General features: G+C 35.7%; 1 protein-coding gene across 3 annotated transcripts in view; it reads right to left on the bottom strand.

The window, feature by feature from the left end:
• Nucleotides 1–25,902, bottom strand: part of XIRP2 (xin actin binding repeat containing 2) — a 352,870-nt gene that overhangs the window by 6,194 nt on the left and 320,774 nt on the right. For 2 of the 3 annotated variants that reach the window (XM_038001978.2, XM_073019779.1), the window contains 4 exons: nucleotides 13,821–13,931; nucleotides 13,036–13,108; nucleotides 11,916–12,049; nucleotides 1,868–11,252 (listed from right to left, as the gene is read on the bottom strand). In XM_038001978.2, the coding sequence (XP_037857906.2) occupies nucleotides 1,868–11,252; nucleotides 11,916–12,049; nucleotides 13,036–13,108; nucleotides 13,821–13,931 (9,703 nt within the window). The remainder of the gene's footprint in view (nucleotides 1–1,867; nucleotides 11,253–11,915; nucleotides 12,050–13,035; nucleotides 13,109–13,820; nucleotides 13,932–25,902) is intronic. The other variant, XM_038001980.2, reaches the window with a different exon arrangement.

The following is a 25,902-nucleotide window of genomic DNA, read 5'->3' as shown; positions in this document are numbered from 1 at the left end:
TCTACCATTTATAGATTGTATGAGTAGACATTTATAATTAAAAAAAAACATACATGAGTAAAATATGTTCATTAGACATATAAGTACATTAAAAAGATATATATGTGCATATATGTGAGTATATAATATACATCTATATATAATACTCAGCAATGGGTAGCTCTGAGAGAACTTATCATTCTAGATAATTGAGTTTTCCCTATATATAAAGGCTTGTACCTAACCTGGTCAAAAGTTTTTACTTCTTAAAACATTTTAGATAGAGCTTTCTAAAATATATACATACGCTTTTAAGCTAAGGACATTGTATTTGCTTCAATATTTTCTTGATGACTTAGAGTTGACTGTAAAATACCAACTCTTAACTGTAATGCAATGAGACTCCTGAATACATTAAAATGCTCAGGGTCATTTGTCCTCAATCTAACTGGCTTTAGATTGTGGAGCTTTCTGGATTCTCGCATCTGCTTATATAGTTTTCCTACATCTTTTCTTGCTCCTCTAAAGCACCTATGCTCACTTCCTGTGGCTTTCATGTAAATGTTAGCCCCTATGAATAACAGTGGTTCTATTACTAAACAGTGTTTGTATAGTGGTTTAAAACTAACACAGAACCTTCACTTCACAATTGCTTTTTGTCCTCCCAGCGAACCTGTGAGAATGACTAAGCTTTGGTATTAGTTATTTATAAGAGCAAATATGCTCAGGGTCCATTATACAAATAATTATATCTACTTTAGTGCCTAGATGGTCAATCTGGGCCACTGAGAGAACTCCTTTGCTTATTTGGTTCTAGTAGAGGACATATTTTTATGTTTATCACAAGTTTCTTTGTATGTTCTATGTGTTTTTTAGCTATCTTAACAGAAGCTGAGCATTTGAAATTAATTAGACAGCTTTGCTTAATTATGCCAGAAGCAAGCACATTAAGAACGATATTAACCTGATAAACCAGACACATATGTTGCAAATATGATGGATGCATAATTATTAGTTTCAGTAGTTTTTATTTTTAAGCTTGCTATTTCTTCCAATCTGTCTAAAAGAATGGACTAAACTAATGATGCACATTAATTATATAAAATTCTTTTATCATGAAGCCTCATTAATTGCAAGAAGTAGGGAAATGAGCTGTTCTTTGATGTTCAAAATTATGTACTAAGTTCATATGATTTAAACCTCCCTCTTTCCAAATAAAATCAAAATTTTAAAATGTATTGTTTATGCTCATTTGTGAATGAGGTTGATTGAGCGTGATTTAGAGTTTATTTTTTAGAAAAGTGAAAAAATCAGTTAAAAAATATGGCATCAGAGAAAACTAACTCTATTAAATTCAGTAACAATAGTTGGATATATAAAAGGTCTCATTCCACACTTAACACTTTTGTCAGAGATACAGACCAATAAAAATACTAAAGCACACATGAAGAATGTAAATTGTGTCTTGGACTTCTACCAGTCTGTACTGGACTCAATGCAAAGATCATTTAAACCTGGCAGTTAAAAATATGTCAATATTAGGTCAAGGGATATTATTTTTGTCTAGTATAATTGCATGAAATAAAATTATTGCTATACCTGTTGCTTTATCCAAAGCCTTATTTACCTTGACAAATATGTCTCAGTAATCTCTATAATAGTATTTGTTATTCTCACACAGTGCAAGTAAATCATAATATATGCTTTTGTGAAAATAAAGTTGTAAAAGCAAGCATGTAAAGAGTATACAAGCATACATGGGAAGGTGTTAGTTTCAGGTTATATTGTTTGGTTATTTCCACACACTCTTTAACTGCACATCATTTTGGCTACGGAACACATGGCTTTAAATGGTTAATCTTCTTTAACACGTTGCAAGCTCATTTACCACTTATAAATGCAGATTCCTCTTGGAAGGCAGTTCTCATCTCAGTTGCAGAAGAATCTGAAGTTGCATATCCCAGGCTTTTAAAAACTCTTCCACTCTCCTGCCACGTCTTTTGAAAATTTTTTCTGCCTTCTTTGGGTGAATCAGAGATATCTAAAATATGTCCAGCAATGACATCCTCGTAGGTTGGTGGGGCATGCTTGAAGTCACAACCAGATTTGCCAGCTTCTGAGCTATGTGATGAAGAGGTTTTCATTTTTGACTCAACAATTTGACTCTCAAATGCATCCATGCCTGAGAAATGTTCACTTAGTGACCTTGTTTCAGAGCAGATCCTGGGCTGTTTAACAGGAATCTTTTCTTGCAGCTCTCTAGGATGTTTGCAAGAAAAATCTGTAAAACTCATGTTTCCTAAAGACGTTAATCCAAATTCCTCCTGACAAAACGTACGACTTTCTTGTTGTATATTATGGTTTGTTTCTCCATTTGCGTAAACTCTTCTGTTTGACTTTGCTTCAGAAACTGGGCCATGCTCAAATTCCCTGAACCATCTGTTTATTTCATTTTCACGGTCATTCACGAAATTTTCAGCCATTTGAACAGTGCGGTTGGCTGCTTCATATCTCTGTGTGTGCTCTGACAGGCAAGGAGGCACTTCAACCTTGCGGATGATTTCAACTGCATCATAGCTTTCAGTGTCAGGCACTATGGGATCAGTGGAATTGAGTCCAGCATTGTGAACGTAAGTAGCCCTTTTCTCCACTTTCCTGATTTCCTCTTGAGCTTCCATAGATTCTCTGGAGGAACCACTAGCAGTATGATGTATATTTACTGGTATTGTGATTGTAGGTGGAGAGTCCCTACCACGAGTTTCTATCTTAATTTGACGACGAAGTGTTGCAGGAGACATGATGATTTCAGACCTCTTCTCTACAATTGGAACCGGGGTGACCGCTGGACATGGGATGGCCCCTTTGGATAACTTTGCAGTGGTGTCTTTGAGTCTGACAAGTTGTTCAGAGCGACTCCTAGGTGGAGAAGGGGAAGTGTTTGCTCTGTGAATTTCAGATGTTTGCGACATGGGTCCTCTTGGCGGGGGTTCAACATAACTGTCCTTTTTAGGGGACTGAGAAAGCTCGTCCTTGGTAGGCGTTTCCGTTCGTCGGACAGTAGACTCTATTGTGATAAAAGTTGGTGATGGTGGGCGTGTTTTTAAAGAGGGAGGAGGAATGTTGCTCTCATCGAGTTTAATTTCCTGATGGGTTTTCACGTGACTATGAACAGCTGCTTCACGATGAGCTGCTACTTGGTGCTGTCCTGTTTTCTCTTTGGCAATTTTATTTTCTTTCTGTTCACTATTTTTATTATTGCTGACATGAACATTAGATACTTTGGATGATGTTTCATCAAGACTAGTGGGTTTATTGCCCGATTTTCCTGTTTTGGAGGACATCATGGCTGTCTGAATTATATTTTCATAGGATACAAGCATATCTTCCGCTTGAGTTTTAATATGCGTTATTTCTTCTTTTACTTTTTCTAAATTATTCTCCATGGCAATGTGAACTGCATATTCTCTCTTTTCTTCACTTATCAGCCATCCTGGGATAGTATTTAACAGTGTCTGAAATGTTTTAAGGCCACTTTTATTTGGTTCTGCTTCAAACTGTTTTACTCTAGACAAAATCTGTTGTAGTTCTTCACGTTTTCTCAAGAATTCCACTATATTTACGGCACATTTTCCATCATCCTGCTGGGATTCTTTCACAGCGGAAAAGAAAGATTTGTTCTGTGTAATCTCTTGCTTTGAATCTTTAGTATTCGAGAAGACTTGTTTCTGTTGTATGCCCTTGACTTCGAGACATTTTTCTTCCTGCAGACTCTTACATGGCTGGGGCCATTTTTTATGTTCAGCTTTACTTTCAGAGGTCTGTATTTGTGTTTGCTGAAAATTTTGAGTCTGTGAATCAAGATGTGCATCAATAACCTTTTGCTTAACGACCTTTGGTGCTGATTTATTCTTCAAAACTTCTTGTTTTCTTTCAGTTATTAATCTCTCTTCCTTTCGACTAATCATTGATGGTCCCTTATTTTTTTCTTCACTTCCTGGAAGTTTCCCTCTGTCAGATCCCCCAAATTCTTTTTGCTTCCCAGGAACTATCTTGAGCTTATCTTCATGGTTCTTCTGTATGGATTCTGTAGGCAATTTTATTGTCACTCTTTTCTCCTTCTTAGGTAGCTGGTAATGTCTTTCAGCCAGAGATTGCTTATGACTACATTCAGTGCTTGCTTCAGTTTTCTTGGTTTCCAGATACTGTTGTTTGGCAAAGGTTTGAACATCAACCTCAGATTGCTGTTTATGACTTTCATAGCTGTGGTCCGTTTCATTTAATGTATGATCTAGAGTTGGAAGCTTGATGGTTTTAACTTTGAAATTTGGGGAAATTGGTTTGCTTTGGGGCAAGTGCAACTGCTCCAAATACTTATTCTGTTGTGTTTGTTGGGTACTACATTCTTGGTGACTTTGTTTAATTTCACAAGCTGATTTGGATTGCATAATGTCCCTTGTGCTTTGTAAAACTTCCTTTTTCATCTTATCTTTGTCTTCTGAGGCTGCTAAAACATGGTTGAGCCTCTTGGCAATGACTGTCACTGGCGATGTTGCGGAGAGCTGGTTATCAGAACACACTCCTAGTACCCGAGCATTACTTTGAGAGCCTGGGTTGGGTTGAACCACGGTGCGCTCTGAATCAATTCCAGATACGGAAACCTCCTCATTGGTTTTTCGTAATGGCATTTCCTTTTCCATCTCTGATATGTGTTGATTTTGGCTTTCAGTTTTAACAATGTTGTAGTAAGAACTCTCCTGTTTCTGTTTTTCAAGTTCTTCTTTTTGTTGTCTATATTTTTCTTCAGCAATCATTAAAGGTGTCTTAAATTTTCTCATATAAGGTTTTGGACTTTGTTGTCCTGAACTCTCTGGAAATGAATGAGATTTTATAAGAGGTGCAATCTGATTTTTCTTGGGTGCTGAAGTTCCTGGAACTGTGTGTGAGAGACAGTTTGCAGAGTCAATAAATAATTGTTTTCTTTCATCAAGACTCTTACTAATAACGTTCTGCTTTGTCTCTGTGTGTTCACTGCTGGTCATCATCATTACTTTTTTATGATCCTTTGAGGTAGTAATTTTACATTCCATATCTGACAGGGAGTTTGTCAATTCAACTTTGGGGGAGAAATGGTTCTTATTATCTTTTATATGCTTGGGAAGTTTGGGTTTGGGCAATGTGGGAGGTGGCAACACACCTGATTTTCCTGTTATGATTTTAGCCTGAGAATTCTGAGAGTTTGAGGCTTCTTTTTGGGAATATTGTTGCATGAAGGCTCCACTGTGCTTTTCTGGAGCAGAGGAGGAAAGGAGATGTGCTGGGTTTTGAGATGGAGTTGGAGGAGGAGGAGGTGGCAGAAACATCGATGGACTTTCTCTTTCAGATTTCTCATCTACTGGAGGTGGAGGAAGAGGGAGGCCTGGAAAGATTTCAAATTCAGCCTTTATCTTCTCTGTGGACAGTGAGGGAAGAAACCCATTTTTTTCAGGAAACATCATTAAAGGAGGTGGAGGAGGAAGAGGAAATTCAATTTCAGATGATGCATTAGAAGGTGGTGGAGGAGGTGGAGATGGAGGTGGAAGGGGGCACTCACTTTCTTTTACATTATTCTCAGGGTTAAAGTTGATTGGATTCGAGGACCTTTCCATTGCCGTGTTTAAGTCTGTGGAAGTATTTGTCTTCATTAAAAAGTCCTGGCTTTTCAAGTGAACTTCAGTCTCCTGCTTTTTGTTGGTTGTCTTAAATGTATTGTGATTTTTTTCAGAGACTTTCACTTCTGTTACATTGGTTGTGTCTTGCTCTACAGGCAAAGGCTGCCACATGGGTTGAAGGTTTATATTCTTTTGTTTTATGTTCTTGTTAGAATATTTTGTTTCTTGCTTTAACAAAGTTTGCTTCTGAAAGTCCCCTGAAATGTTGTAAGTTCCTCCAACTGGCATGCTGACTGGATGCTGGGGGGGACTGGGCTTGGAGTTTTGTGTATCAGTTAATATTTTAATATTTTCGGTCTTTTTAGGACTCGTTATATGAAAAGCCTCCGTTTTCTGGTGGTCATTTCTCCGTTCATATGTCTGTTGCTTTCCAACGGTTTTATCAGCAGATTGGACGGAATTAAAGTCATCATCCTTCTTCAGCTCTCTCACTTCCCTGTCTGATTCTTTAGTTTTTAGATTATTCTTAACTGATACAGTTGAAGTTAATTGTCTGCTCATATATTCATCTCTAAGATGCTGTTCTCCTGTGATATCAGTCCAGACACCCATTTTGTCTCCTGATTCCAAAACATTTTTAATAGATTTATGGTGTGAATTAGATAGTCTTCTAAGGCTTTTCTCCAGAGCATCATTGTTTTGTTCACGATCTATGACAATCTTTACACTGCCTTTGGGGGCTTTTGGAAGATTAACCTCAGTTCTTTCTTCTACTAAATTGCCATGACAAGATTTTCCCATAGTTTGACTGAGAGTATCTGCTCCCCCTTGCCACTCAGCTGCTGGCTCAAAGGGTCCTGGCTTTGGCTGAAGAAGACTATTTTTGTTCCTCTGGACAGCAACCTGATGAATATCTGTTTTCTGCTCTCCTGAGGATCCGGCCATCACAACGTGAGCTTCTTTTTTGATTATACCTTCTTTATCTACCTCTTTGAAACTTCTTTGTGCTTCTTTCAAAGACCTTAATGATGTTTCCAGGTCATCTTTCAGAAGCTCCTTTTTCAGAATTTCTGTCCTTGTATTTGTAGCTTTTTCAAGGCATTCAATAGCTTTCTCAATATCACCAGGGATGGCATCAGGTTGTTTAGATTCTTTCCATCGACGGCTTGATTCTTTAAGTGACTTGAGTGTGGCTAGCATGTCACCTTTTATAATTTCTTCTGTTTTTGTCACTGTTTTCTGATTTACAGCCTGGCTGAGGGAATTTAGGGTTGATGCCAAATCACCTTTTATAATCTCTTCTTTGGGTATCTTACCAAGTGTACTCTGAGGCTCAGTCATAAAAACCTTAACTGTATTATGCACATCTCCAGGGATGATGTCAGTTTCACTAACAGTACGTTCAACCAGAGACTGCTTTTTCTTCAGTAACAGTTTTGTGCCTTCAACATCACCACCAATGATTTCTTTCTCTCCTTCTTGTTTCTTAGCTGTCAATGTTTCATTTGACTCTGTGTGGAGTTGTTTGAGATAATCCAAAGCTCCAGCTTCTATGCAGGTTGTGAAAAACTGAACATTTCCCCTCTCAGAGGCATCAATTTTAGCCCTTTCAGATATTTTATTGTTTGATGTGGAAGATAATAAATTATGAATGGTACGTCTGACATCACCCCCTATTACTTCTTCACGCTCAATTGTGTCACCATTATTTTCATGAAGAAGACAGTAGATAGTCATGTTAATATCTCCTCTTTCATCTTCCTGAATTAAGATGCCTTTCTTTACAGATCTTTCCTCAGAGAACAGGTTTTTTATTGCTTGTTGTACATCACCTTTCACTATCTCTTCTTTTTCAGCATGAAATTCAGTTGATTTGTTTAATAATTGAGTTTTAGTCAAATTAACATTTCCCTTCTCTTCTTCACTAACCAAAATCTCTCTTTTAGTATAGTCCCTTTTGGAAAGTAGGTTCACCATTATATTTCTGAGATCAGCCCTGATAATTTCTTCTTTCTGTATTTCAGGAGATGCTTGGTTCATTAGCTTGTATTTTGCCATTCGAACATCCCCAACTTCATCAGCTTCAATGATGATTCCAGGAGCCTGGATAACTTTTTGAGAGTAGAGATCTTCTAAGGTTTCTTTAATGCTCTTGCCAATAATTTCTATCTGTTCTATTCTATTTTCATTAAATTCATGAAGTGGTGTTGTTTCAAAGAGCCACGTAGTTGTTTTGACATCAGAAGGAGGGATTTCTTCCTTGGTCATTTTTGTGACACCTTTATGTGCTTCCATAATAGAATCAAAAGTTTGATTTTCAAAAAGCCACACAGCCTGCTTAACATCACCTTTCTGCACATCTTCCTGCGTGACTGTCTTGATATTTTCATATCCTAACCCTTCTCCTCTCAGTTCATCTATAGTGTGGGTTTCAAATAGCCAAGTAGATGTTTTGACATTGCCCTTTTGTATTTCATTGACACTTACTGTTCGTATATAGTTATTCTTATCAAAATTTTCAGACTCAAAGAATTGTTTACTTGTCTTTACATTGCCACCTTGTATATGGTCAACAGTGGGCACAATATTATGTGATTCTTCAGAAATCTGATCCAGTGGCTGAGTTTCAAACCTGTATCTGACAGAACTAACATCTCCCTTCTGAATGTCTTCTTGTGTGACAGCTTTAATAACATACACAGTTTCTGATTTATTAATAGAGTCTAATGGCTTTGTTTCAAAAAGCCACCTTGTTCCTCGTACATCTCCATGAATTACTTCTTCTTTTTTAACTGTGGTTACTTCGTGATAGGACCCTTCTCGGTCTTGAATTGCATAGAGTGGCTGGGTTTCAAAGAGCATTCTGTAGCTTTTTACATCACCCTGCATTACTTCTTCAGTAATTGTTTTCTTGGTGCTGATATAGTCAGATTCTTCTTTAATCTCATCTAAAGAAAAAGTCTCAAAAATAAAGCACCCCTTTCTTACATCGCCACCTTGTATGTCTGTCACCGTCTTAACACATTCATCACCTTCTTGACTTTCTTTTATCTTATCAATTGGTTGGTTTTCAAAAAGCCACCTACAATTTAAAACATTGCCTTTCTGAATATCTTCAGTTTTTAAGGTTTTGATCTTTTTCAAAACTTCCTCTGAACTGGAACTTATAGAATCTAAGGACTGATTTTCAAATTTATACCTCATGCTAGAAACATCTCCAGCTTGTATATCCATTTCAACAGGCTTGATTTCCTTCACTTCTTTTCCTTGTATGCTGTCCAAATTTTCTGTCTCAAAAAGAAAACATGCTGTACGAACATCCCCACCTTGGATCTCCTCCTGTTTTACAGTTTGCAATTTGACTGTTGTTTCAGAGTCATCTTTTATGGCATCAAGTGGCTGAGTTTCAAAGAGCCAAGTACAGGTTTTGACATCTCCCTTATGAATTTCTTCACTGCTGGTCATTAACGAAACTTTTTCATAAAGAGACTCCATTGGCTGGGTCTCAAAAAGCCATTTACAGGTTTTGACATCCCCTTTAATAATATCTCTAGCTTGTTCAGTTTTACTTTCTGTTTCTTCCACATCACTAAAATATTTAATTGTATCAAGAGGTTGGGTTTCAAACAACCATTTGGCAGATTTCACATTTCCAGTCTGTATTTCTTGAGCAGATATTCCTCTAATTATTTGAAATTTATGAATGCTTTCATCAAACTGGTCAATGGGCCTTGTTTCAAAAAGCCACCTACAGCTTCTTACATCACCTCTTATGATTTCTTCTTGCTGGACTGTCTTTACTTGATGGTATTTTCCAAGGGGATCTTGAATGGCATACAGTGGTGTTGTCTCAAAAAGAGATTTATTTAACTCTACAGCACCTCTTGTGACTCCTTCCACCTCTATTTTATGTGATGCATCAAATTTAATTAAATTGTTTGATTCAAAGATATGTGTGTAGTTCTTCACATCTCCTCTGTCAACTTCTTCAAGTTTCACTGTTCGTGTGTACTCCTTTTTATCTTTTCTAATGTCTTCCAGAGGTTGGGTTTCAAAAATCCATTTTTGATGCCTAACATCCCCTTTTTCTTCTTCAGAGGCAGTGATTTTTTGAAGCTTTCCTATATCAGGACTGTCTTTTAATGCCTCAATTGGAAGTGTTTCAAATAGATGCTTAGTAGTTTGTACATCACCCCCTATTATCTCCTCATGTTGTAGAGGATCTGCATCAGGAACTTCTTTTAGAATGTCTAATGGCTGTGTTTCAAACATCCAGCACTTTCTGGAGACATCTGTACCTATTATTGTTTCCTTTTCAATGATGACCTCTTCTGACTCTTTGATTTTCTCCAAAGGTTGGGTTTCAAATAACCACTTTGCCTTACTTACCCCACCTTTGACATTTTCTTCCATGGATATTCCTCGGACAATTTTAATTTCTGTGATATCTTTGTTAATTGTGTCCAATGGCTGTGTTTCAAACATCCACCGTGCTGTTCTTACATCTCCCTTTTCAACATCTTCCCTGTGAACAGTTTTAATTTCCAGCATTTGACCCGAACCATCTCTAATAACATATAATGGTTGAGTTTCAAAACATTTTATACTTCTCTTAACATTTCCCTTAATTTCTTTGAGCTCAGACCTAAGCTGCAGTAAGTGAACCTCATCTACTGAATGAAGCTGTCCAAGTTGATCTAGATGTTGAGTTTCAAACATGTATCTCACAGTCTTGACATCCCCCCCAGTTATGTCCTTACTGATAGTTACCGCTGATTCTTCTTGACTTTGATGCATTTTATTCATTGAGTCCAATGGCCTTGTTTCAAACATCCACCGAGCTGTGCAGACATCTCCTCTGGCTAGCTCAGGAATTTTCTCTGCATTTTCTACAGTGTCAGAAGAATGAGCCCCAAGTGTGTCAATGGGTTGGGTTTCAAACATCCAGGTAGTATATTTCACATCGCCACCAGCAATGATTTCTTGATCAGCAACACCCCTGGAAACGTCACCTTCATCAGGAGAGCCATTGTTAATGGAATCCAATGGTTGATTCTCAAAGATCCATCTAATGGACTGCACCTCTCCCTTCAGAATTTCATCCCATTCCAAGTATTCTCTTTCTGAGTTCAGCTCTTTTTGAGAACTGTCATTTGTGTTTTCAAAAACATAACGGGCTTGTTGCACATCTGCTGAGACTGAACTCCCTGAGTTCATTTGACTAGAAACAATCTCAGAAACCTCACTGATATAATCTTTTTCTAAGTTTTTTCTTAACTCAGGATGGATGTGTTTATATAAACGGTTTAATTCATACAAATTTCTTTGCTTGGAATATACATCTTTGGGGACTGGTAGTCTTCTAGGAGGACTGGGTAGTTCAGGGGACTGGGAAAATGCTGTCGCATCTACTGAAGTTTGAAGTACATCAGGTGGGGGAGGAGGAAATTCTTCTGTCACTCCTGATGAAGTAGCATTAATTTGTGCCAGAGTTGAGGAAGTGACACTGTGATCACTATATCTTGTGGTTGATGTTTCCTTCCTCTGGCTGGTTGAAATGCAAGAAGTGGAAGAGGTACTCACAACTGACGATGGCTTTAAAGTCTCTTCACATTCACTTTCAATCTTTAGGGGAGAGAAAATCAAATCTTATAAAGGTGAGTGTAGTGGCAGAGGCTTCCTAGGCACTGCCCTTCATTGCTCTGTAACCTGGACCCTCCTATGATATCTCCATTGGGAACAATATGTGATGTACTCATTTAGAGCCTACTTAGGAATAATAGTCAATATTTGTCACTATCTTTCCTATAATCCATTTTTACTTGTAATGTTATATTTGCCATTCAATGCATCAAGGACTCAATATTTTAAAATTTACACATAATTGTGATTTTTTTTTCCCTTTACTTAATGTAGTATGCAGAGTAATCTAGAGGGAAACAGTAAAAGTCTTAAAGTACTTTTGAGGGTTGTTTTGTTTTCCTTGGAATTTAAAACAGAACAGAGTAAGCATCTGGCATTTAAAATTGATTTAATTACTTTAATGTTAATTATTAGACTTTAGAACATACATAATTTTTTCTTCCCTTATTTTCCTCTAGTGAGAAAAGTTTTTACTCTACCTCCTTTTGCATGCAGGTCAATATTCTCCTTATAGAACTGAATAAATGCTAGTTCAGAATTTTTTTTTTGTTGAAAAGCCACTTCAAATTTCAATAATTTGAAAATGTTATACATTTAAGCTTGATCTTACACTTAATATGTTTCTGTGTAAAGAAATGACTTTACCTTAATCTGCTTTGCTGGAGTTGTCATCTCTTTGTCAGAGTAAAGGATCTTTTCCTGGGCAGACTTTTCAAACTGCTCTTTTAACAACTTAGTCGAAACCTTTGGAATTTCTTCATCCTCAGGTGTATCAATGACTATAAACAGAAAAATACACCAGGGATACTATGTAATTACTAAAAATTATGTTTAAGAAGAAATTACAGCTGGGCATGCCTGTAATCCCAATACTTTGGGAGGCTGAGGTGCGAAGATTACTTGAGCCCAAGAGTGTGAGACCAGCCTGGGCATCATAGCCAGACCCTGTCTCTACAAAAATTAAAAAAGATAAAATTATAATGCTATGGGAAACTTCTCACAATGTACATTAAGTAAAAAGATTCAAGGTACAAGCATACATATGGCATTATTTCATTATGTAATTTAGGAATATAGGAAGAACTATAGTAAGACAATACAGGAAGAAAAATGTTGGTTATCTCTGAATTTTCCAAATTTTCTACAAGCATGTTCTACTTTTATGCTCAGGAAAAAACAATAAAATATATAAAACCAAAATAAAGATATAGTCATGTAATCAAGTAAAGTTTTGGTCACAGCTGGCTTAAATTTTTTTTTTTTTTTAGCTCTTCAGGGTAGCAAAGCTCATTCCATTTTTATAGACAAGACAAACTATGTCCAGTCTTGTGCAAACTTGCACAAATTTGGCTGTAGTCTAATCTCATATCTACAGATTGGAAAGCTGGACTTAATAGTGCTTAAATCTGTTATTAAAATTAATTCAGTCTAGATAACAACTCTATTCTCAGGGAGCTTGATAAACATCAAATTTTACTGTAGGTCGCTGAGGCAAAAAGGAATTCAGAGGTGATTAGCTTTAAGGTTTAGAATGGATATATCATAGGATTGATGGCCAATAAACTAATTTAGAAACTTATTGCACCTATGCCCACAGGCAAAATCTAATTATTTGTAGAAATCCTATTCGGCATTCCCTGGAACCATGAGTCATAGTTACTAAAGTTATTCAGAGGGGAGGATTGTCCTTTGGAAGTCATCCATTCAAACTCAAACACATCAATAGGAAGAAGGAGTATTGAAGCCAATAATGCCAGACTCTTACCTGTTTCCTGAACATATTGATGAAACTGAGATGCTTGGTTTATTTCCTTGGTGTGCTTTTCAAGATGAGAGACCTGTATTTAAAGATAATTTGAAAATAAATTGTTTTTAAGAAGTCAATTATCTTAAGAAGTATTATCATTTACAAATACTACTCTTCATTTTACAGTGATTTTCACCCAATACTTTAGTGTACATTGAAAGATGCCAATTAAGCCTCTATCATTTATTTTAATACATAGATTCACTTATAACAAAATATATTTGAATTGACGTCTAAAGTGCAATCATACTTTTATAGGGTGCCTATTTTACATTTACTTATTTATTTATTTTCTGAGATGGAGTCTCACACTGTCACCTGGGCTGGAGTGCAATGGCGCGAACTCGGCTCACTGCAACCTTCGCCTCCTGGGTTCACGTGATTCTCCTGCCTCAGCCTCCTGAGTAGCTGGGATTACAGGCACATACCAGCACATCTGGCTAAGTTTTTTTGTATTTTTAGTAGAGACGGGGTTTCACTACGTTGGCCAGACTGCTCTCGAACACCTGACCTCATGATCTGCCTGCCTTGGCCTCCCAAAGTGTTGGGATTACAGGTGTGAGCCACCGCACCCGGCCCTATTTTACTTTTAAAATAATTTCAACTTGAAAGTAGAGAAAGAAACACTGATAGGTATTGATACTAGATACATAAGTAACAATAAATACAAATGCTTACAACAAAGTCATAATTTCCATACAGTACTGGAAAGTGTTTGAAAGTACTGCCTTCTAAATAGTTACCATTTCTGTTCCATGAACATCAATTTTCGGTACTTTGGACCCTTCTTGTTCATTTCTTGCCATTTCCTGGCTGCTTTTTGAAGTGCCAACCTGGCTGCTATGAATTGCCTCCTGAAAGCAAACAGACAGACAGACAATGCCTTAAGAAAAGTAAAAATTTTAACTTTTTTCATTTGTGCAATTTCAGTGACAATTTCTGGAAAAAAAATGAGATTCTTTAGTATCTTAGTTTTCTTGGCTGCTATAACAAATTACCACAAGTTTAGTGGCTTAAAACAGCATAATCTTAGGATCTTATACTTCTATAGGTCAGAAGCCCTGAATGAGTCTTCCTGGGTGTTGGCCGGTATCAGAAAGTATTCATTCTGTTCTGCAAGCTGGAGGGGACAATCCATTCCTTTGCCTTTTGCAGCTTCTAGAGGCTGCCCACTTTCCTGGGCTAACGGCCCTTGCCTCTATCAGACCGAGAACTTCTCATACTGCCATCTATCTGATACTGTCTTCCACTTTTAAGGACCCTTATGATTACATTGGACCAATCCAGGTAAGTGAATATTATCTCATCGTCATAAAATCATCTAATTAGCAGCCTTCATTCCATCTGCATCTTAATTCTCCTTTGCCATGTAATTTAATGAATTCACAAATTCTGGGGATTGGGACTTAGTTATATCTGGAGACCATTATTCTGCCTGCTACCCTTAGCAAGCAAAAATGTTAATGATGCATTACCAAGTATGAGAAAGATGAGCCTGAAAAAATATATATGTATTTTTGTTGTTGTTTACAAGTCACATTTTTATGTTACAAAAAGACATACTAGTCTTCAAATTGGCCATCCAGTATGATGACATATCCAGAGTTCCATTGAAGAATATAACCATTAAATGTATCCAATATAGATTATTATGCTAGTTTATGTCTCCCTATCTTCACATGTGGAACTACTCTTGATTTTGGTTAAGTTAGAACGGTTGACCCTGAATGAATTGCAAACTCGGAGCTCTTATTAATTTTGGTGATCCAGTCCTGCTTTTACTACAGAATGTGATTCTGACACAAGTATATGATTGATTGATTGATTGATTGATATGATGAAGCAGTTAGCATACTGCTAAAAATCTTAACATCCGAAAATAAGGATACAGACAGATGACTCTTTACAATAACATGTTTTTGAATGTGCCTGAAGGTGGGACTTCACTTTTATCTTGATATCCAAATGAATAATAAATACTATTTTTGAGATTTGACTTTTAAAAATTTGTCTTAGTACAGAATAGTCAAGTGAGCAAGGGTATATTATCATTATTAATTAAAATAGTATTACTAAAATGTTTTTTGCAGTAAGTTAAAAAACTTTATACTATCAAATCCCAATCTCTTAAACTAATAATAAGTATAAAATTAATGCCAGTAGATGTATGAGACTTTTCCCCTCGAGGGTATTTGTTATACAGGGTTTAAAGTCTCATCAACCAAGGAGCAGTTAGTCATGTAGTTAGAGATGTTACAGTATAATCTGATCTTATTATGCTTTTCTAGGAAGGAGAATTAAGAAAAAGAAAGTTGAGGGCTTCCTAGAAGTCCTACATAAAAACAAAGACAAAATATGGACTTACACTTTTAAAGGTAGATTGTATCTCATTAAATTGAAGACCACTGTAATTTCTTTTCCAAGCAGAATGCTTCCTAGGCCTAGTTAATAATCCACATATTTCAAATGATATTTGGTAACATGTTTAACATACAGTTTGTGCTAAGGAAAAGTTCACATAATGAATAAGTGAGGAGAGTACACATGAATAAGATAGCAAACTTTCAGTAATACATTAATTCTATTCAAACACCTACTTGCGAGGAATTTTCTCAAAATTGAGGATAGAACAATGAACAAAATGCTTTAGTTTCTTGAGAAGGAGCATAGAAAATGAATAATCCATATTCATTCCTTCAAGTTCAAAGAATCAGAATTCCATATAACAAGATGCCTTGCATAATCAAGTTTTATTTGAGGCTACCAATAGCATTGTGCTGGAGAGAGCAATAACAATCATTGACCACTGCAGATATAAAAAAAAATGCATGGACACTAATGACAGCTCTTTACATCTGTGACAAGTCTTTCCATCTATTAGGCATATAATGGGAATATTTTATGGCTTTGTCATGCACATGCTGAGAAATAGGAAGTACCAATCAAACAGACAGTGAAGTAGCAAAGGAGAATGCGCACCTAATCAGAACCAACGTCCCTCTGAGGGGCACCGTGATCATTTCTATAGAATCATGTCTCCGCCTAGAGGCCTACATGCCTGCTGTGGCCTAGAGACATGCTTTTTTTGGCCCACACAGTGATTTTAAAGTTTTGAATTAGGTAACATCTACAAAAATAAAAAAGTCTTTCTGCTTTTAAAAACTCTGAAGACATGGTAACACTGTGTTCATATTCCAACATGGCAGAGTCTGGCTTTTAGTTGGGCATATACCTTTTAGTTGGCCACCATCACTATTATTTGCTAATATTTAAGAGAAAGTTGACATTTTAAAAAAAAAAGCAACAAAACTTGTCTGGTACCCATGGAAATTTGAGTTTCAGATACCTGTCACCAATCTGAAAGAGTAGAGTTAGTGACATAAATCTCTGTATTGAGAAAAATGCAAAATATTTGGAATAGAAAAACTGCAAATACATGTAATTTTGACACATATTTTGAAAGTTATTTTCTGGGGCAAACACTTTATAGTTAATGTGTATCTACTTGAGTAAAAACAATCTATGCCTATCATCTATAAATATATTTTCTTGCAGGAAATGACACAAAATAAACAGTACAAATGTACATAAATTTTGTTTAAAGTCGTAAGTTTCTACTTCAGCATGTATGTGCTATTTCCAAATAGAACTGTAATTGCCACACTAGTTTGGTATGTTAGCATCAATGCATCAATTTTACTGCCCCCTGGTTGCTGTAACTTACATAAAATACTCCTTAAAATATCCCAAGCTTTTGTTTCTACCATTTACTGTTTCATATTTTGCAACTAGTTTAGTTTGGATTTAAAACCGACTTTCTTTCTAATTGTTGGTATCTATAGAGTATAGGGTTAGGTAAAAAGTTGGATCATCATAATGCTCAGGCAGAAATCAAATTAAATAAAATGTTATAAACAACTCTGGTCAGATCACCATGCATAAATTTACACCAATAATTCATAAAATTTGTTGCTGAAAATTAAATTTAAATATAGACCAGTCTGCAACAGACAAATGCTATTTTGTTCACAGGTCAGTTAACCAGTAGTCAGAAATGGAAGATTAGTCCTAACCATCTCCTTTACTAGGTATGTTGTATTCTTGGGAAAATCATGAAATCATACTTAAACTCAGGTCTTTCATCTCATGAGGCATTAAAGGAAAGGAAAAGAGATAATCTATGTGCTGTAACTTTGAAATCTAAAAAAGAAAATGCAGTACAACAGCAAGACAATATTATGGTGTTTGCATAGCTCACATCAGTCTGATGTGAGCTTATATATTAACCAACTATGTCACAAAAATCTATTGTTGATATGCACATCTTCCAAGGAGATTTATCTTGCACAGGAAACAGTTCGTATCCTGCCTATTCAACTTTTCATTTTTATATCATTATAGGGAAAGATATTGTAAATTTCCCAATAAAATTGCAAACTCATTCTAGTGCAATGAGTAAGGAAAAAGGACAGGCTTTTTAAAAAGTTTTTTTTTTTTTTTTTTTTTTTAATGGCGACTCACTATTATTGTGACTCTTGGAAGTATATCTAATAGAAAAACACATGGGGAAAGACTGGCAGAATAGTAGATGGTAACTGCTTCACTAGTGTGGAAAAAACAGAAGTTCATATTCAATGCCAGTAATATAGCATTTTCACTAATCTCATTTTTAATAAAACTAGAAAAAGTTATGATATATTCATGTTATTTACATCTTTGTCAAACAGACATAAACAATAACAAAAACAGGCTGTTCATCTGAGCAAAAATGTCAGTGGATTCAAGTTTTGAAAGAATAATCAGTTTATTTTTCTTTTAAGTGATGAGTATAACAATTTGTGGGTGACCATTGTATTTGTCGGGATTTAGATATATTAAAATTCAAACACTGAATTTTTTCCTTTTTCTCTGAGGTTTCTCTTTTTATTTTTATTAATTTTCCCTTAAAAATTACAATATACAACTTGACATCTCTAAGGTGTGAGCTTTATATAAAGGCTTTTCCACATTCATTATACCCTCTTAAAGACCAAGCTCAAAAATTACTTTCTTTTTGAAACCTTTCCTGACTTCTACACAGGATGCACTATTCTTGCTTTTTCTATTCCTGTGATATTAGCATACATCTGTATTATCTACCTATCACATTTCACAGTCATCATTTGCTAATATGATCCTCTCCTTTAACTGAACTGTGTCTATCACATACATCCTCAAATCCCAATGATTAGCTTCCAGGCACACAGTAGGTATCCAGTAAAACATCAAGGAGTAAACACATGGGCAAATACAGTAGTCACTTTTTTTAGTAGTGTGAAAATTTTATAATTTTTAATCTGCTTTGAAAATTGAGATTACAAATTCTTCCACATAACCCTATGATTTCGTTTTGTTGTCATTTGGTTGTTCATCCCTTTGACACTAGCAATAATACGTCAGTCACTTTACAAAGTGCACTCAGAAAGAGGAGTCTCTTCACAGATGTTCATAGATGTGATCAGAACATCTATGGAAAAATATGTGCAATGCTGTGATACTGTAAAGGGTAGCTGACACCATCAGAGAGAGGAGAAGTCTGTACCAAGACAGCAATAAATACACTAGAAGCCCAGATCCCACCATTATGCAATATATTCATGTAACAAAACATGTACATGTACCCTCCTGAATCTAAAATAAAAAATATGTATACAAAGAGAGCAAACACACACAAAGAGGTAAGGATTCTTTCAACATAGGAAAATAAAAAGATATTCATAATGCTAAACAAACTAGTTTGTATGTTTTTTTGTGAATTGTTATTCACTGAGTTAATGGATCTGACATGTTGTCAAAGATCATGTAGAAACTGCAGTGGGATGCATTGGGCAGAATTACTATGACATTGAATAACTATGCTGAGATATTTATGATGACACTGAAAGACAATGATTTATCCTCATTTTTTAATTTATAAAAATAAGAAAATAACATTAAGGGAAAAGAAGAGTTAACGCAATTCCAAGTCCTAATTCTTTATGTGACTCAATATACTCAGCAAAGAAGGCTCCAGTTTTACTTAATTCAACAGTAGCTCTGCTAAAGTTATAGGAGTATGCTAGTTGGATTATTAGCTCTAAACGTTCAAAACATTTTAATGTAGTGATTTTTTTCTTTGAAAGCGCTAAATTTTTAAACACGAGTGACCTTGTAGAGCTTCACTCATGCATTTATTTATTCAAACAACAGTTATTGAACATTGGCTATCTCAATGGCATTGGGCTAGGCATTGTCAGTATTGTTTAATACATTTCTGTGATCGTATCTCTATCTATGCAATATATGTAAATATATATATATATTTAATGATACAAAAAGGCTCAGTTAGCTTGAAATTCCCTTGAAACAAGAATGCTAAATATATACCAAAGCATGAATTATGCAGATTTATTGCATAAATTTCTGAGAGAAGTGTTATTCCATTAATTTTAACTCTTCTTTGACTAAAAACAATTATGCTTTGGTAATATTTAGCTAGAAAGAGCAAAGAATCATTTTTAATAAAGAAAATAATTGGTTTAAAAGTACAAAAGTTTGCTGTTATGAAAGGGAGGATTCTGAATAAGCAATGCTAGTTTTAGCAGCTAGAACTCTGACTGTCTTCTCCTGCTCTAAAAGTATTATTTATAGGGCCATATTCCAGAGGCCCAAAACACTGAAGATTCATAAAAAGAACATATAAAAGATGCACTCTCAACTGAGTCGTCAAACATATTAGTCATATAAATAACAATATTTATTTGACAAATTAAAAATGCAGCTTACATAAAGACATTCAATTCACAATAAAGAATGCATTTCAGAAGTTTTATGAAGATGTATATTAAAGATATATATGTATATAATATTTCAATCCAACATAGACACAAAGAATCTTAAAACCAGAGACACTAGGATATAAATAAACATAAATGTCCAACAAGAGGCTGAAACTTAGAGTCTTACAGGGAAGTGAAATTACAGATAAAAAGTTTACAAAAAGAATAAAATATTCTAAAGAAAAAAAAAATAGAGGTAACATGTGTCCTATGCTAACTAATACCAACCAAAATTGAGAAACAGAACTCTACCTCTTGATTACCATCCCTTCCTCACCAATATCCAACTGATTTCTATGCCCTACCAATGCTGTCTATTGCGATTTAAATGACCCTTGAGTCTGTGCCCTCTTTACCCTAGGATTTCTGACCCATTTAAGTCCTCACATATTTAATCTGGACTATTTCAGTAGTCTCCTAATTTATCTTCTTCCATCTCACCTTAACCTGTTTGTATCAGTCTTACACAGCCAGAATAATCTTTGTTAAAGACATATCTATTCATCTTACTCTCCTGTTTAAATTGCTTCAATGGCTCTTGATTGCCTTAGGAGAAAGTAAAAGTTCTTTAAGATGACATAAAATTTTGTTTATTATCTGGCCTTTGCCAAAATGTCCAGCTTTATGCCTCAGTTATTCCTCACTACACTCACAAATATATCATGCTGTTTTACCTTTTACACAAATTGTCCCTTTGCCTAGAATGCATTCTATATGCATGAAAAATTATTTCAAGTCTCAGCTGAAGCATTCTCCCTTCTCAGATGTCTTTCTTGACCCTCTTTCACCTGAACTAAAGTTTATCACAACTTTCTGGGGTTCCAATGAGCCTCATTTATATTTTCTGTCATAGAATTGGACACATTGCACTTGTAATTATTTGTTCTCGATCTGTCTCTCTAATAGAGTCAGTTCCTTGAGTGCAAAATAATGTCATACACATAACTGAATCTCTTGTGCCTAACATATGGTAGGCGCCTAATGATTATCAGCTGCTTAGAAAAGTACATAAATATAAGGCCCAGCCTCTAGAGTCAGCCTTCCTGGGTTAGTATCACATTTGCTCACTTTTCTTGGAAAAGTTACTTAGGCCTCCCATGCATCCATTTCTTGTTCAAATAACCCAAATAATAATACTGCCTATCTCAGAAGGTTGTTGTGAAGAAGAAATAAGTTAATATATTTTTAAAAACCTGGCTCACAAGTGCTACAAATACCAAAGTGTTTGGTATCTTTACTTAACAAATATTTATTGCACACTTGTTTCAGACATTTTCCTAGTAATTCAGGATTTAGTAGTAAGCAAGGCCCTCCAAAAGACTGAGTAAAACTGGAGTTCAGCTACATTAATGAATTTTACCGGAGAATTTCACTGTAGAATTAAGTCCAGAAACTAAACAAGAAGTAAATCTTCCAATAGGTACATTTTTTGTCTCCACCAGAGAAGGAGTAGATTTAGGGGGGTTACTCAAAGGGAGAAGGAAAAAGGAGCCTGTATGTATTGTGACACTTCCAAACCATTCTGGCTCCTGACACATGGAAATATTCTGTAGAGATATAGCCAGAGAGTGGGTTTGTGATCCCCTATCCAATTTATTTACACTTCATCTTTCATGAACTCATACCTAGTGAACAGTCAATTCATTATGATTTAATCTATTATTACACAATTCTTTCCAGGATTCTTCTTTGCCTAAAAGGTAGTGTTGTATGATTCCCATTTTGACAGTAAAAAGCATTAAGATTTGTAGATAATGTATCTTTATATCAGTCACAGCTCCCAAATTCAAGCATTGGAGTCTGACTGATTTAAACAGAAAAGGGAATTTATTGAAGAGGCATTGGGTGGTAGGGGTGGAGAGTGTATCTCAAGAAATCTCCAGGAAACTGGAGAATAAGACTTGGAGGGTTTGTACCCAGTAACAGTACAGAATATAGTTGCAGAGACATCTGGTAAACATACCCTGGTTGTTGCCACCAGCCTCAGACTCATTCACTGACAATGCCACCTAGAGTGTGTACTGGATGTTGTTTCTGAAATACTTACAAACTTACTGAAATTGCAGTAATCTCCTGCCACCAGCCATCACCAAAATTGATTATCTATGGTCCCTGCTTCTCTTGTCACTAACTCTTATGCAAAACCTGAGATGGAGGTGATCAGTACAGTCTTGTTCGCACACCTGGGTCCTAGACATTAATTAGCAAAGCTAGGAGAGTGAGTGTATGGTATTTGCAATTTCTCTTAGTGGTTGCTGGTTCTACCTCATTGGGTGGTAGAATAGAAAATAGTTTTGATGTAAAAAAAAGAAAACTGTCCATTAGCCTTCCTAAGAAATATTATTTATGAACACTGAGATCTTCTTAACCAAATGGAAACCAGTTAAAAGCACAAGAAAAGGGGTGTCACTCATTTTTGACAATAGATAACATAGTAGAAAGCACTATCCGAATCTTACTTAAAAAACTGATTTGGGCTTATTTTTTGGTAACGTATGTTCCATAAGACGTTACAAGGACGTGTAAGAAGACTTTGAGACAGTGCAGTTTTCCTGTTAAGGGTATCATAAAGAGCTGCTGTTATACTGAATTATACAGACCTCCCTTTCTCTTTCACTGTCCCTCTGAGTCTTTATGGCCATCAGTCCTTTTCACTGGGAGAGATGACATTTTAAATCCTTATATAAAATCCAAACAAGAAGGAAGAAAATTAATAAAACAGATCTGGCTTGGATCCAAGCATTGCAAGGTTATCTGCACAAACATGGCATCACAGGGCAATTATTAATTATGACAAAAATGATAACTTGTGTTTTCTTTAAAATAAAGAAAATGAGGAAAACTGAAAAGGTAATAATTTGTAATTACACTAATGATTGTATCTACGAGCAACTAGGGGAGTGAAAAGAGATTGGAGTGTTAGGACTGTTGGGTTATGGCCAAAATTCATTATCGGTTCAAGTAAGAAATCATGTAAATAAGTCATAGCTAATTTCAATCTCAGTATCTTTGCTAGTAAACTGCTGGGACAGAGGCTGGGGGAACACTGAAGGAGACAGGAAGGGCTACCATTGATCAAGTGTTGTTAAGTCTCAGGAAAAGTAAAGTACAAGGCCCTTTACAGTTGAATAACATCAAATTTCTTTAAGGCTCTTCCATGCTAGCATTCTACATGTTGATTTCAAATGAATTTAACCAGTAAAAGTGGTTTAGGGAAGAATGCTATGTAAGTTTTTAAAATATCAAAGATACATCGTGAATATGGTGTACTAGAATCCCATCAACAAGATATTTTGAATTAATATTTTTAGCACCTAAAGTCAATAAGTGATGCATTCAACATGCATTTGTGAGGTACTTAGCATATAGACTTGATGGTACTATTTCTTATTATCATAACTCCTTATGTAGAAATGAAAGGCCTACGTTTTGAGGAAAGGAAGGAAAAGGAGTTCAGGGAAGAAATGAAAACTTCTTTCTTGATCTCAAAAATGAAAAAAGAAAAAGAAACTATGATGGGGGGCAGTATTTGTTTACAGTGTTAGAATGCTGATACAAAGTGTTTATGGTAAAAAGATTCACAAAATGAACCCCAGCCTAAAGTACTGACTTCATTGAAGTCCCAACAATCTCTCTCAATGTTTTAAGGACTGCTATATGTTGAATTGCTATTAGATTATTTTAATTTGTACTCTGAGGAAAAGGAGTAAATTTCAAATGCTACAGAAGGGTGTACCAATATCTCTAGAGGGCACTGATATTCACCCAAGGGTAAGCAAGTTTGACTGAGCTCTTGGCTCCCCATCTGGTATCCATCTAGTGGTAGGTACATAATGTGTACTGTCCTTCTCAAAGAGTGAGAAATGAAGTGGCCTCCACTCATTCCTGAAGAGGTGAACAATTTCCTCCTTTCCATGCCTAAGTAGATACCCAGGAGCGAAGGATAAAGAACAAGTCCAAGAAAAAGCTCCTAGAAGAAGATGTAACCTCATTCCTTATTCTATGTTGTTAAGATCTATGATGAAGCTAGGTAAAAATGAAGTTACCCTAACATATGTCTACGATAGCATGGCTGTAAGGACAGAACTACTTAATGCCTCTTACTTTTCCCAAGCCTTGTGTTCTTCCAGTTTTTTTTAGCATGATAATTTGTTTGTAATTATGCAAATTAATAACTAAATGAACATCAGAAAGAATAGAGAAGGTTGATTCAAACCAATCATTTTCAAAGACCCATGAAGATGGGTTTATTTTGAGAAATACAGACCCAGAAGAAGCAGAAAGAGCTAATAATATCTTCTGTCAAGTACTAACAAAAAGCACCCATTTTCATAAAAGTAACTATGTGGCAAAAGCATTTTGCAGATTTCACTAAGTTCTACAAGCATAATGAGTCTATAACATTAATGATTTCTTTTGTTGTTATATCTTTACTTGATACTGACAAACTAGCAAAATCTAAGAAGTTAAAATTTTGTGGCTTGCCATTTCATTATAGCAATTTGAAAATAGAGTAAATTTAATTAGCATATTAGAATATATTGTCTAAACACTTGAGAATTCTATTTAATATAGTTATACAAAAAGATCAGATCTGCTTTTATATTGTTAAGCTAATATGAGCCTTCAGATAGAAAAATGTCTCTTCTGTTTCAGCTTTCCCTAGATGTACACTCCCTCTGATCAAAGAAAATATAAAATTCCATTATGTCAAAAGATCTCTATTTTACATCTTTATTAACATCAAATACTTCTTGAGATCACCTAATTAAGTTTGGAAGAAACTCTTGCTGTGACCTTTTGTCTTTGGGGGAAAGGGTCTAGGTGCCATTTCCTTAACAACTCAGGGCCTTGCGATGAGAACAGCAGCACTCCTTTTTCCCCAAAGCAACCCCAATTTATTTTACTTTAAAGGAGTGAAGGATATATCTGTAAGTGTACATTTCTTTTCTAAATGAAATTGAAAATATGTTCTATAGGAACAAATAGGATTATAGAAACAGAAGGCCCATGATAGTATTACGAAGAAAAGCTGTGGTATTGGTACTTGAATAATTGGGGTAAATGCTGTTTCTACAATTCCTATTTTGGAAAATGAGTAAAATGAATCGTAGAAAGAAAAGAAACCAATGATGATTTTTAAAAAGCAATTGGATCTGTGCTTGCAACTCAGTCTTACTAATGGATATCTGTGCTATGCACTGAGGCCCTGATTTCCTGAGAAAAAGGGCCAGGGCACCCTCTACATGTTAATGTTTCTAACCACCTGCCAAGTCACCAGGAAGATTAGTGCACTTAGCTTTTTTCAGCAAAGTAAAAGAACCCAGCTGAATGGACACACTATACAGACTGCAGCATTTCCCCAAGAAGATGTTCCGCAAAAGACACAGACAGACATTCTACCTGTGTCTTCACAGTGTGGACTGGGAATGAGTTTCCCTTTATGATGCTGTACTGGAATTGTTGCCAAGCTCCCACAGGGGAGGGAGGAGTGAATCCCTCTACGCATTAGCAGTGTAACTCATATACCAATAGGTTCTGCAGAAGGAAGCTGAAATGGCTTCTTTCAACTTGCAAAGGGACTGTGACTGAAACTTTATGGTCATGCCTCAGCAGACAGTTAGCAATTACCATCGGCTTCATTTGGGACTAGCAGAGGTTGAGAGTTATAGTGTGTGGCTATAACATAATGTGATTCATGTTAGTAGAACACAGAAGACAGTCTGATTATATTTTATGGGCACACCTTCAATCCTAGGAAAAGTCCACACAGTGGTTTAGTTATGTTAAGATCTAAAAAACTATAGGCAGTTTCACTACATAATTTAATAAGGTTTTTCACTTTACAATTAAGTAAAGCTCTGTCTTTCACAAAACAGTATTATTGGTACAGAAATATCAAAGATACAAACCCAAGACACATTAGATGTATAGGTTGCATCATCCTTTGAAAATAAATTTTAATGAA

This window comes from Chlorocebus sabaeus, chromosome 10 (assembly GCF_047675955.1).
Source record: "Chlorocebus sabaeus isolate Y175 chromosome 10, mChlSab1.0.hap1, whole genome shotgun sequence".
In the NCBI taxonomy this organism is placed as follows: Eukaryota; Metazoa; Chordata; class Mammalia; order Primates; family Cercopithecidae; genus Chlorocebus; species Chlorocebus sabaeus.
The sequence above is the reverse complement of the archived record's forward strand: the minus strand, read 5'-3'. Positions and strand labels throughout refer to the sequence as shown.